The sequence below is a fragment of the Thermobia domestica genome, chromosome 3 (assembly GCF_964235325.1).
Source record: "Thermobia domestica chromosome 3, izTheDome1.hap1.1, whole genome shotgun sequence".
NCBI lineage: Eukaryota > Metazoa > Arthropoda > Insecta > Zygentoma > Lepismatidae > Thermobia > Thermobia domestica.
The window spans coordinates 308,820,049-308,832,981 of record NC_137456.1 but is presented as its reverse complement, the minus strand read 5'-3'; the positions used below and the strand labels follow the sequence as shown (position 1 = coordinate 308,832,981).

General features: G+C 37.5%; 1 protein-coding gene across 4 annotated transcripts in view; it reads right to left on the bottom strand.

Annotated features, from left to right (window-relative positions):
• Positions 1 to 12,933, bottom strand: part of Unc50 (Unc50 RNA binding protein) — a 212,291-nt gene that overhangs the window by 199,070 nt on the left and 288 nt on the right. The window contains exon 1 of one of the 4 annotated variants that reach the window (XM_081752562.1): positions 12,819 to 12,933. The exons of 2 other annotated variants lie outside the window; for them this stretch is intronic. Coding sequence is in view for 1 of the 2 variants with exons in the window: in XM_081752559.1 (XP_081608685.1) it covers positions 12,226 to 12,240 (15 nt within the window). In the remaining variant the exon portion in view is untranslated. Of the gene's footprint in view, positions 1 to 12,225; positions 12,256 to 12,818 lie in introns of those variants that run through there. One more of the 4 variants, XM_081752559.1, reaches the window with a different exon arrangement.

Here is a 12,933-nt window from a genome sequence, read left to right as displayed (position 1 = left end):
AATTGCAGAACAAAGTGATTATTATGTTTAAAATACAACATCTGATATAGGTATTCACAGCAAGCTGGTATTCTATATGTGAATGTTAAATAAAAATTAAGAGAATAATGTATTTATTTGCATGTATTTGTCATACGGAGGTTATTTCTCAATTTTCTCATTGCAGCAAGTGATTTACGCTTTCTGAAAGGTAAAGAGACTATGCGAGTATAAACAGAAATTATTATACAAACTCGAATCTTGGTTACAGACACAAAACTCACGAACCTCAAACCATGCAAACAGGAAATCTACGAACACTAAGTCATGTCTAAGAGACTTATTTATACTTAAGAAACAAGGCAGAATAGGATTTCTTTCCAAAGTATTTCAGTTTAATAATCTGCAATGCAATGTGGTCTCTTTCATATATATATATATATATATATATATATATATATATATATATAGATGGTGATCAGAAAAATGGAAACACCTGAACGAAATTGCAACTTGCCAGATTAATATGGTGTCGGGCTACCTTTCGCCTTCAGAACAGCCTTGATGCGACGTGGGATGGAGGCATAGAGGTCGTGAATGGTAGCAAGTGGAATTTTACATCATTCCTCGTGCAGGGCATCGGCCAGTTCTGTGAGAGAGGATGAAGGTGGAAATCGTCGCCGGAGTCGTGTTTCCAAGACGGACCACAGATGTTCAATTATGTTGAGATCTGGGGATTGGGCGGGCCAGGGGAGGTGTTGAACTTCATCCCGATGTTCCTCAAACCACGCTGCAACAACGCCAGCTGTGTGAATGGGTGCATTATCATCCTGGAAGATGGCGTCATTGCCCGGGAACAACATCCGGACCATAGGATGCAAGTGGTCTCCTAAAATTGCGACATAATCGTTGGCAGTGATTCGTCCGCTAAGTGTGACCACAGGACCCAATGAAAACCATGATATGGCGGCCGACAGCATCACCGAGCCGCCGCCATGTTTCACAGTTGGGCGGAGACACTGCAGATCATAAGCTTCTTTGTGCGTTCTCCACACATAAACACGGCCCGTGATTGGGAATAGGGTGAAGGATGACTGATCCGACCATATCACACGTTTCCAGTCCTCAACGGTCCAAGTTGCATGGTTGCGCCACCATTTTACACTACCTCCGTCTGCTGCAGCCACTGGACACTGCTGTTCCACTGCGCCTGACCTAGTATGGAGACCGACCTAACACATCACCACCAGCGGTCCGGCGCTGCGGCCGCCACGACACCACTGCCAACCCATACATCTGACGTGTTGCCAACTACAGGTGTTTTCATTTTTCTGATCACCATCTGTATATATATGTGTGAATGTTTCATCATGTAAACAACTTCCTACATATAGTGCTTACAGTCTAAAAAAGAATACTCTCGGGGTAAGCTATTGGGAGTTGGAGGGGGATATATATAAAGTAAAAGCGATCGATATTAGTGTCGAATCCATAGTTCTCGTTGTTGCAGATATTAATAATTACAACTCCGATAGCGTTAAAGTCCAAATTCAACTCGCATCGTAAAACTCCTTTGTGGTTAAGCGTATAGCGTACACGCTTTCGGCGTGAGAGACGCAGGTTCGGCCCCCAGCAAGAGCTCATGTAGTTCGAATTCTACGTTAGGCCTAATTAGTAGGTCTACGTCCCATATAGCCTCACTGCTGAACGGGACGTTAAACTCAAAATCAACTCAATCGATTCAAACCCCATCGTCATGACGGGCGATAAAGGATAAAAATAAAATGTCTCAAGTGACTGAGATTAGTGCCAAATCCATAGTTTGGGTACGTCAAGCTATTACAATCGTAACGGCATTTATGTCACGTTTTGGTATGACCGACTATGTCACCTGGATTTTGAATTTACAGTGGCAACATCAAAAGCGTTGCTCACACAGCTCTAAATATTTTAATGTATGTATAAGTGCATATTCCAGCGAAACTCAGGAATGTCTGGAGCAACTTTTATCTAACGTGGGAGACATATTACTTTCAATCTAAGAAAAAATTATTGCGGAAGTTGGGAGGAGTGACATGTAAAAATAGTGTAAAACGACTGATCGTAGAGTGTTATCCATTGTTTTCTGGGTCGCTAAGATGAATAGTGAGGCACTCAATGGCGTTATATCCAATTTCATCCCCATCTTCACAGGATGAGAGGCCCAGAGATATGACCAATAAAATGTAAAAACTTACTTAAATATTTGTCGAATTGATAGTTTTCTTTGGTCACGAAAGCGTTTCTAATAACTTTGGAATGTAGTTTGTACCCACTTCAGGATGGGCTTTTTAATCGTATCAATTTCTCACCTTAAGAAGAAATTACCATTTCAACTAGTATATGTATCAAGCCAGCCTTCGCAATCGAGAAAAAATGTAGATGTTTCGTTTTTTAAATGATATACTACGTGTTAAAATCAGAGATTAAGTTGTTCAAATGGATCAAGATTTGTGAGTGGGTCAGTGGATCGTCGGTCAACAAGACATGATCCACTGCGAAACACCACTCACCGTGACTCATACTGGCCCATTGACCCACGGACCCATTCTGCTCAGTGCCTTGTAGATAGCATTTTCTGAACACTGGTAAGTTTGTCTACGTTTTACTTCCAAGACCTCCATTTTTCTTTTTTTTTTATTTGGTTCTAATGAAAAAAGAATAATTCAGGCTCTTTTGGAAATGAAATGAAATCTTTCAGTTTTACGTCCCACGGTTATGTCGGCTAGGCTAAAGAAGACAGTGATGATGAAAAGTGAATAAAATTATGGAATGATGAAAGTGGGAGGAAACGGGAGAACCCCGAGCACTGTGTTTGTCAGCCACAAAATCCGCACGGCGCAAGCTGGGATCGAACCAGGGACCCCAAGCACCGGAGGTGAACGCTCTACTACTGAGCCACTGCGGTGCCTCTTCTCTTCAGTACCATTTTAACCAGAGATGGTGTCGGTCAATGAAAATTTGATCCACGACTCACCATGACCCACTATCACCCACCACCCAAATGACCCATTGACCCACTGACACACCACCCATCGTGACCCACTCTGACCCACCATCAACTCTGAACCACTCTGAACCATTGTGATCAACTCCGACCCATCAAAACCCATCGTCATCAACTCTGACCCATGATCTACGTCCTCCTCTCCATTGACTAAAGAGGTTATACTTGTATTAAAACAAGACTGTGAAATTATCATTTATCGGAGTTTGAATTCCTACTGTCAATCACTCAAGCACCACTCTGTTACAATACCGGTACAATGGTAAAGTGTTCCTCATCTTCTGAATTAAGATGAATTTAAATTTATCATATATAATTATTTCAATGTTGGCTTATATATACATTTCAGTAGAATATAGGATGAAATTTGAAAGTCTCAAATCAAAATAAAGTAGACCAACGAAAAAAAAAAAAAAAAAAACTGGTTTTCCATATAATTAAACACGCCGTACTAATTTAAAAATGCCCATGTAATCAAGCTTAGAATACAAATTTTATGGCCATTTTTCTCACAACTTATGGCTTGATTGTCTTGTGCTCTGAACGCTCCATATATTAAACACCAGCTTCAGCAATTATTATAACAGAAAGTAGTGGGTAAAAAATGCGAAGAACTGCAGTTTTCATTTTTCAATTTGTTGCTCAACTAATATCAATCGTTTTCGATTATTTTTACAAATCAACCCATTACCAATTTCACTCCGCTCATAATACAAAATTTAAAAAAATGCCAGGACACGTTCTGTTTATTTTTAATAAAGAGTTATATATTGAATTTCAGCTCTCTAAGGTAAACGGCTTGTGAGATACTAAATTTTTCGCAAAAATTCGGACCCCTACTCCCCCTAAGGATATGTATTAGGGTGTATCGAAAAAAAGCGTTTTTTTTTTTCGAATTCTTGTTACCCTTAGTTGTCATTTTTGGACAAATGTGGTTAATAAAACACAGAAAAAAAATTCAAATCGATACCTCAATGTTTTGAGGTGCCACCATCGGCTTGAAATTTTTAAAAAAATGATCAAATCGCAGATATTTTTAAGACACGAAATGAAATATTATAACTTTACACTATGTTCCACTTTCGTAGTTGTTCTCCAGACAGTCCGAATATACTGTAAAAAGATTTCAAGACTCTACTTCAATTTTTTGAGTTGTCAGCATCCCTCTGAATTGTGGGGGGAAAAGTCAATTATCTTGTGTATTAATGTATATTTGTAAAAGAATTTCGCAAAAATATTTAAACATGTTAGTGGTTTTTTTTTTTTTTTTTTTTTTTTTGTCAAGTATCAGACACAATGGAGTCCAAAATCAATAAAATTAAAAGTATTTTTAGTTTTCATACATTTAGAAAACGTATAATATTTTAAAAGTTGCAGAAAACTCGCTGAGATACATTGTAGTTCCTGCAACACTTAACTCATTTTCAAATAAATTTATTACATTGGAAATAACCCAGAACTCACCACGATGAAGGTGGCTGCAGTTCGAGTTCCGTCTTCCCTCCCACTCTTGGACTTATCTTTAATTTTGTAGTTGCAGATTATATTACTGGTTCTCAAATGACGTCTAATATTTACGTTTAGTTACTCATTTGTAATTTGCATTCGGGTTTCTTTGTGAACTGTGGTATCCGCTCTCGAGATTTTGAAGTTGTCAAAGTAAGTCCATGGTGAGCGTCTGCACCCCACACAAAAGTAGCCTCTTCTGTCACTAATTTTATCATGCGCTTTACTGATTGAGTGGCAAGGAAAACTTATTACTATTCACTTTCAACTGTGGCAATTTTTATGTTATGCTGCAGCTCATCTTTGCTTAGGCGTTGCGTTAGTAGTGGCTTCGTCAAGACACACTCAGACCAGTTTATCATACCAACGTAGGTTTTTGCGTCTATTTTGACCTCAGGAACTTTGAATACTCTCACACTGATAGATACGGATAATGTTCTTGTTTTCAAAATTCTTCTCCAACCCAGCTTTCGTATGTTCATATCTGTGTTCAATATAATTGCCCGAAGTAAATTCTCGGGATAACTAAACCATGCATTTCGTATTATTACTGGATCTATGATTGATTTTGTATTTGAATCCATAGATTTAGAAAATAACATAAGTTTCCATAAATGTTTAGCTCCTCGTGTGCACGATGGTTCACTTTTAATATAGAACCATACAGAAGCATAAATATTCATTATGTAGGAAACCATAATCTTGAGCTCTTTTGACTGACTTTCCGTTCCGATGTAAAAGCAAGCACAACATTCCACTAGCAGTTGTCACCCACCTCGCCTGATGTAGATTTCCTTGGTCCTCGTTTAAAGTTTGATCAACTTGTTTTAAATGTTCATTTCCACGTTTTTTGGTTCTTTTATACCGCTTCATAAGCCGTTTTGATTCACTTTTGTCTAATCCTCCTATAATCTTTTTCTTTTCTTTGCTTTCCTGTTCTTTTTAGCTTTTCTGTTCTTTGATCAAGAAGAAATGACACTTCGAACTTTGGCATTCGTCTTTCTTTTTCACATTTACAGTGGATCAACACATTTTCACCAAGCAATATCAAATAAGGTTTCTCTGGCAAATTTGTGAAATTGTACTATTTTAGCGTCACATGTAGGGTTGGATTTTTTTCACTGATTTTAGGAGCTGAAGAACTTTTTCGTGATATTGAAGAATTAAGGCAAGAATTCGTTGTTGACTTAAATTAGCTTTTCACATATAGATGATTTCTTCCAAACTTGAAATTTTTAGAAGCAACTACGTAAGTAATGTCATAGGCTGGCCGGTCTTTTCTAGAACCGGAATTACACCCTCCATTCCAAAAGAAACCGAACGTTTTAAAAAAACAAAAAAGCAATGTACATTTTGGAACAAATCATTTTTATTAATCAATGTATTCTCCTTCTGCATCGATACACATATTTGCACGCTCCAACAAGTTGTCAAACGACTTCTCCATGTCCTTTATTGGAATGGTCTTTAGGTCGGCGGTCGTCGCCTTCTCAATGGCATCAATCGATGCGTGCCACTTTCCTTTCATCGCCAAATGCAGTTTCGGGAACAGATAGAAATCGCACGGAGCGAGATCTGGTGAATAGGGCGGATGATGCAACCGAATAATGTGATTTTTGACCAAAAATTCAGTTACAAGTCGCGAACGATGTGATGGTGCATTATCGTCCAAAAGAGTCCAACTGCCGATTTCGCGATATTCGGGCCGAATACGACGAAGTCTTGCCAGCAAACGCTTCATGACGCCCAAGTAAAACTCTCCAGTGACTGTCTGGCCGGGCTGAACAAATTCTTTGTGGATAATTCCTTTTGAATCGTAAAAACAAATCACCATCACCTTAACTTTTGACTTCACCAAGCGACTTTTTTTGGGTGTTCCTTCATCCGGCGCTCTCCATTCAGCACTTTGCCGCTTTGTTTCGGGCTCATATTCAAAACACCACGTCTCGTCACCAGTTACAATCGATTTCAAGAAGTTTCGATCCTGCCGAGCACTTTTAACGATGTCTTTGCAATGCGCAATTCGATCAAATTTTTGGTCTTCGGTGAGTTTGTGTGGTACAAACCGCGAATTAACCTTCTTAAGGCCCAAAACTTCGGTCAAAATGCGGTATGCGGTTGTTTGAGGAATGCCTAATTCCATTTCAATAACTTTCACCGACGATTTTTTGTTATGTTTGATGAATTCACGCACTTTTTCGATGTTTTCTTCCGATAATCCGGTTCTGGGACGGCCTGATCTTTCGTCATCATCCAGCGTCTCTCTACCCGATTTGAATCGCCTGAACCACTCGTAAACTTGCGTACGGGATAGACACTCATCACCATATGCATTTTGTAGCATTTGGTGCGTTTCACTAAAAGTTTTACCCAGTTTAACACAAAACTCAATTGCAGCTCGTTGTTTGAAACTCATTTTCCGACCGATGTACACAACACACTGACAGTTGAAACGCAATAACTTTGTTGCCGTGCATCCAAATGTCATGACATTTATACCAGTTGTCAATGAGGGACTACGCCATCTACCGGTAAAATATTACAACAGATGGCACTAGTGGTACTATTTGTTTTCAAAAGTTAGGTTTCTTTTGGAATGGAGGGTGTATTCTTTGTTTCTCTTTTCCCACAGGAATTGTTTCAGCACATTATCTATTGTAGGCAGTTGAACACAACTAAACTCCTCTGGAAACCCAATAACATCGTGAATAATGTTTTTTGTGTCCTCTGACCGTAGTCGAGTCTTATTCTCCAATTCCATGTTGATACAAGCAAAACAATTTAGCAACATATATGGAAAAAGCCACAGGCTTGTAGGCAATAGAAGGAAGAAAACAGCATCACGGGTCAATGCTACCAAACTAGCAAAAGCACAACACTCAAACGTGATAATTCATCTCAAACTGATTGTTATATCTGAGCAAGGCAAGTCCATTTGTTTCGATAATTGAGTTGCAGGGAAAGCAGATGTCATATACAAACATTATAAATTAATCGATTCCCCCCCCCCCCCAAGTCAAAGCAATGGTGGCACCTCATAAACAGGGGCTAATGATTTTAATTTTTTTTCTCATTATATTTGAACTATTTGGAAAACAATTATTACTAAGGGAAATACTGTATAAAGCAATAAATATTTCATTTGTTGTTTTAAAAATCTATGATTGCATGATTTTCTTTTCGAATTTCAAGCCAATGGCGGAACCTCAAAAATTGAGGTATCGATTTGAAATTTTTCTATGTTATATTAAACACATTTGGCCAATAATGACCACTAAGAGTAAGGCGATTTCGACCAAAAAAAAAAAGTTTTTTCGATACACCCTAAGTATTGTAATGAAAGTGATACGCATATGATAACTTCCCAGTTGGGATTGGAGCCTGATTATATACCAAACGTCATTTCATTTGACTTTGCAATTTGACCGTGATGATCACGCAGACATAGTTACTTTCAATTTTTTATATAATAATTCATATATTACAGGTGATTCAAAAATATTTTTTCAGCAGTTAGCTCCTCTAAAAGCTCACAGGCTGCATCTCAAAATCGAACTCCTATTGCTATTGCCACTCTTACAATTGCAAATATCAAAATTCAAAAGTGCCAGAACCTTTTTCATTAGAAACAGATGAAAAAAGAAGAAAAAATGGAGACCTTGAAAGTAAAACGTAGACAAACTCACCAATGTTCAGAAGATGCTGTCTACAATGCAGTGAACAGAATGGGTCGGTGGGTCAGTGTGAGTCACGGTGAAAGGTGTTTCACAGTAGGTAACGTCCTTTTGACCCACGATCCACTGACCCACTCACAAATCTTGACCCATCTTACCAACCGACCCATTGACCCAGTCCATCTTTGATTTCAACATGTCTTATTTCATTTAAGTTAAAATGTCTTAAAAGACGAAACATACATCCACACATTTTTTCATCGATTGCGAAGGTTGGCTTAATATAATAGTTGAAATGGTCATTTCTTCTCACGGCGAGAAATTGATATAATTAAAAAGCCCATCTTGAAGTGGGTACAAACTACCTCCAAAGTTATTAGAAACGCTTTCTCAACCTCGAAAACTATGAATTCGACAAATATTTCAGTAATTTTTGAGATTTTATCTTTCCTCTCCTAGGCCATCACTATCCATCTCAACGACCAAGAAAATTATGGATAAAACACTAAGTTCAGTCGTTTTACATTATTTTTACATGTCACACCTCCTAACTTCCATAACTTCATACTACTACAATATTTTCTTCTTAGATTGAAAGTAATTATGTCCCCAAAGTTTGGTAAAGGTTGTCCCAAGCATTCCGGAGTTACGCTGTAATATTCATTTATACAGAAACATTAAAATAATTACAGCTGTGCGAGCAATGCCTTCGATACATTCAAAATCCAGCTGACATGTTCGTTCAGAAGTGTTGCTATTTATCTCGGTGATAACGAAACTATGGACTCTACAGTAATATCGGTCGTTTTGAATCATTGTATATGTTACTCCCTTCGACTCTCCTTATTAGATGTGGGAGCTCGTGTGGTTCGGATTCCACGTTAATCAGTAGGTCCACGTCTCATATAGCCTCGCTGTTGAACGGGACGTTAAACTCAAAATCAACTCAACTCAACTCTCCTTATTAGATGTGCTAGGGGATCTTACTCCTACTGGAAGTTAAACGTAAAGGTCATCAGAACTGCTCCCAATGAACTTGGGAACCCCGAAAGATATGGATTCGACACTAACATTGGGGGGCGCGGTGGCTCAGTGGTAGAGCGTTCACCTCTGGTGCTTGGGGTCCCGGGTTCGATCCCAGCCTCCGCCAAGTGAACTTTGTGGTGGACAAACACCGTGCTCGTGGGTTTTCTCGGGGTTCTCCCGTTTTCTCCCACTTTCTTCATTCCACCATTTCACTCATCTCTCATAATCACCGTCTCCTTTAGCCTAACTGGCATAACCGTGGGACGTAAAACTCAGAGATTTCATTTTCATTTCATTTCGACACTAACATTGGTCATTGTCAATTACTTCTACATGCCACAATTTCACACATTCCTTCAGGGTGCTAATGGGGGCTTAACTTACACGGCATCTGGAGTGCCACTCTATATCTAAGCGACCCCCAAAATTATGGATTCGACACTAATGTCGGTTTTTTATATTATATATATATATATAATTTTGCTGTCAGCCCCGTTCATTCCTCCTAGGAGAGCAAACGGATACTGCCACCGCTAGGACTAAATTTGGTCTTAAATGGCATTAAAATTTCTACCAATTAATTTAGCGACCAGTACTGCATTTAGAAGCTCGGCGTCCCTATGCACTTTTGCTCTCGGCGCCTCCAATAACTACATATTTCCCCGCCCCTTGATCTCTAACTTAAAAATACAACTTAATTCGAATATGCTTAATTAAAGAATTTATTACAGTTAGATACCACTCACTAGATGCTACAAGTACAACTACGTAACAAAATAAATAAATAAATAAATAAAAATGGAAAAAATGTTCTGAATTATTTTTAGATTTCTTACGTTATAATTAAACATATTAGAATAGTAAAAGAGGATTGTTTATGAAATAGTGTATTTACTCTTGATTTTTTAACTTTTTCATACGAAAAAAATAAAATATTATTTAATTTTTAAACTTTGCTCTCTTCAAATAAGTTGCCTCTAGGCACGGGCCTAGTTGGACTAATGGGAAATGTGACACTGTTAGCGGCTCTGAAAACTTACGATTCGACTCTAATATCGGTTGATTTCGATATTTTTATGTCGCTACGTAACCATCCTGGGTGTTAATGGGAGCTTAATTGGACTTGAATTGAAAGTAGAACTATTTAGCTAAGCAACTACGAAACTATGGATTCGATACTAATATCAATCCTTTTCTAGCATTTTTGATATGTATCCCGACAGTACTCTTTTCCAGACTGTAAGAAATATGGTTAAAAGTGCTCCACACATATCATAATTATGTTGAAACACACACATACATCCATTTTTATATATATATAAAGACAGAGTCAGCGAGCGAGCGAGAGAGAAAGTGTGACCCAAGGCATTACCACTTCCACATTGCAAAAGCATATATTAGGTATTGAATTGAAAATCTATGTAAAGACCTTCTGCTGTGGCATGCTTCATAAGGACAAATCCAGTCTAATCACGTGACCTTTGGGATTCATGAATTTCTTACGAGCGTTCCGACTTTGGATTCTCTGATTATACCCTCTTTATGTGCCTCGAATAATTTTTCAAAAACATAAATGGCATGCTGTAATATGAATGTTGAGAAGTAACCTCTATATGACAAATAGCTACAAATAAATACACTACATAATTTATTTATTGCTATTAAACGATTTTCTCAATTTAACATTCTCCTATATAATACCGACGTACTGTGAACATCTATCTCAGATGCTATATTTTAACCATAATAATTACTATATTCAGCAATGATTATGTTATATACAACTGATGTATTTTACTGTAATTGTTTTATATAATTTTTCATGCATTGCGAAAAATATAACTTTAAAAAAAAAACATTCTCAGGTGGGAATCGAACTCACAACCTTACAACCAATTTGAAATCCAACGGCTTACCGCTGAGCTAACACAAGCACTCTTCAGAAGATGTATAGCGGCTCTGTAGATAATTATGACATTCATATCCACTGCAAATGTTGTTTTAGTTCTATTTTGACTTTTATTTTAGTACTCAGGCGAGATTTATGTTCTATGTCTTAACTATCAGCATTCTTTTCATATGGAAAGATTCGTTTACGTATCTAAATGTTCCGAGCTAAATGACAAACAAGCATGTGCTGACATTAATAAAAAGTTTCGAAATATATCATTAAGTATTTCAATCAATGTTGCTTTTTTTTTTTTATATATAAGTCTTATTATACATAAAAGATGAAAAACACATCTGAAAAATTTTTCCGATTGCAAAGGTTGGCTTCGAGGTTCGAACCTGCTTTACTTTTTTCCGAAGATCCCCGAAGTTGGACTTAGAAAATTTTGCCTCGAAAAAGCAATATAGAATGCGCTCAACCTTTTGGAGACACGGTGTATATACGCTGTAGTTACACCCAGTGTTCCTGTAGTCAATATGCATCTATTAATACAACGCCTCCCCTAAGAAACATATTCTAAGGCAGTAAGAGTTAATTATCTGTTTTGTCTAGTGGGGTCATGTGGTCTAATCCGGGGCCGCCATCTGTGGGAGATTATCCGAAAAAGAAGACTAGCCCCCTTCAATTAAACATTGGCCTATAAAGTAATTATAGATGTGTCGCAAAGCTGTGTGCCATAAGGAATGTATGTGTATTTACAAAAAACGCATAAAGCGTACATCTACCGTCGCTGACGCACGTTCCCTACGGACGCGCTCCAGCCCTGACTTGGTTATATATCATTTGTACTTTTCAGTGGACACCTAGCACAATTTGGTTCGTGTTTTATGCACTACTATTTATGCTATATGTCCACACGCTCTTTATGATCAGCCCTTCTAAAGTTAATATGCACCTATTAAAACAACTTCCCTCTGAAGAAACACATTCTAAGGCAGTATGAATTCATTTTCTGCTAAGAGAAGCTTGTAGGCTTCTCATGAATATCAATATGCCCCTATAAAATGGGGTAGTACTCAAGATTCTTCATGTACTCAACTCACTTGTAATCGGAACATTATATCGTGTGTGCTGCTTTTATTTTTCCCAGTGTCATATTAAAGAATATAGGGATCAATAGCAGAAGCAATATCCTGAAAGTAGGTGGTTTCCACCGAAAGATGTGTATTTGTATCATATTTTTAGTTCTGACAGCTCGGCTATCTACACGATTGATACTGGAAGGTTCTCTTCATTTACCACTTAAATTTCATTACGTTTCTTCCTTCATTATTTAATTTTTAACTCGTGTCATTTAGAGAAATTTGTTCCTTACATATGTTTCTTGATGTCCAGCGTTTACAAACTTAATCTGCACAAAAAAATATTTATACCTTTATTGAATGTTTATTTTCTTATTTATATTGGTGTAAAAGTGTTTTACAATTGGCAACACTGGATAGTACTAGTTGATTATAGAAATTAGCCTTGTACTATTTTGTTAAGAACTATAATTTAACATATATGCTTATTTATTCATCACATTGATTGTAACGCTACTGCAGCATTTGTATTTATCGTGTATTTTATACTGTATTATTATTAAACATTCAGAATAGTGTCATTATACAGAAAGTATTTCAGACAGTATACAAACTTCACTTTGGGCCCGTTGATGTCTCTACTGAGGCACTCGCAATGACACACGCACAGATCTTGCGCTACGTCAAACACGTACTGTGTTTACAAGACTTTTGTATCTTAATCGAAAA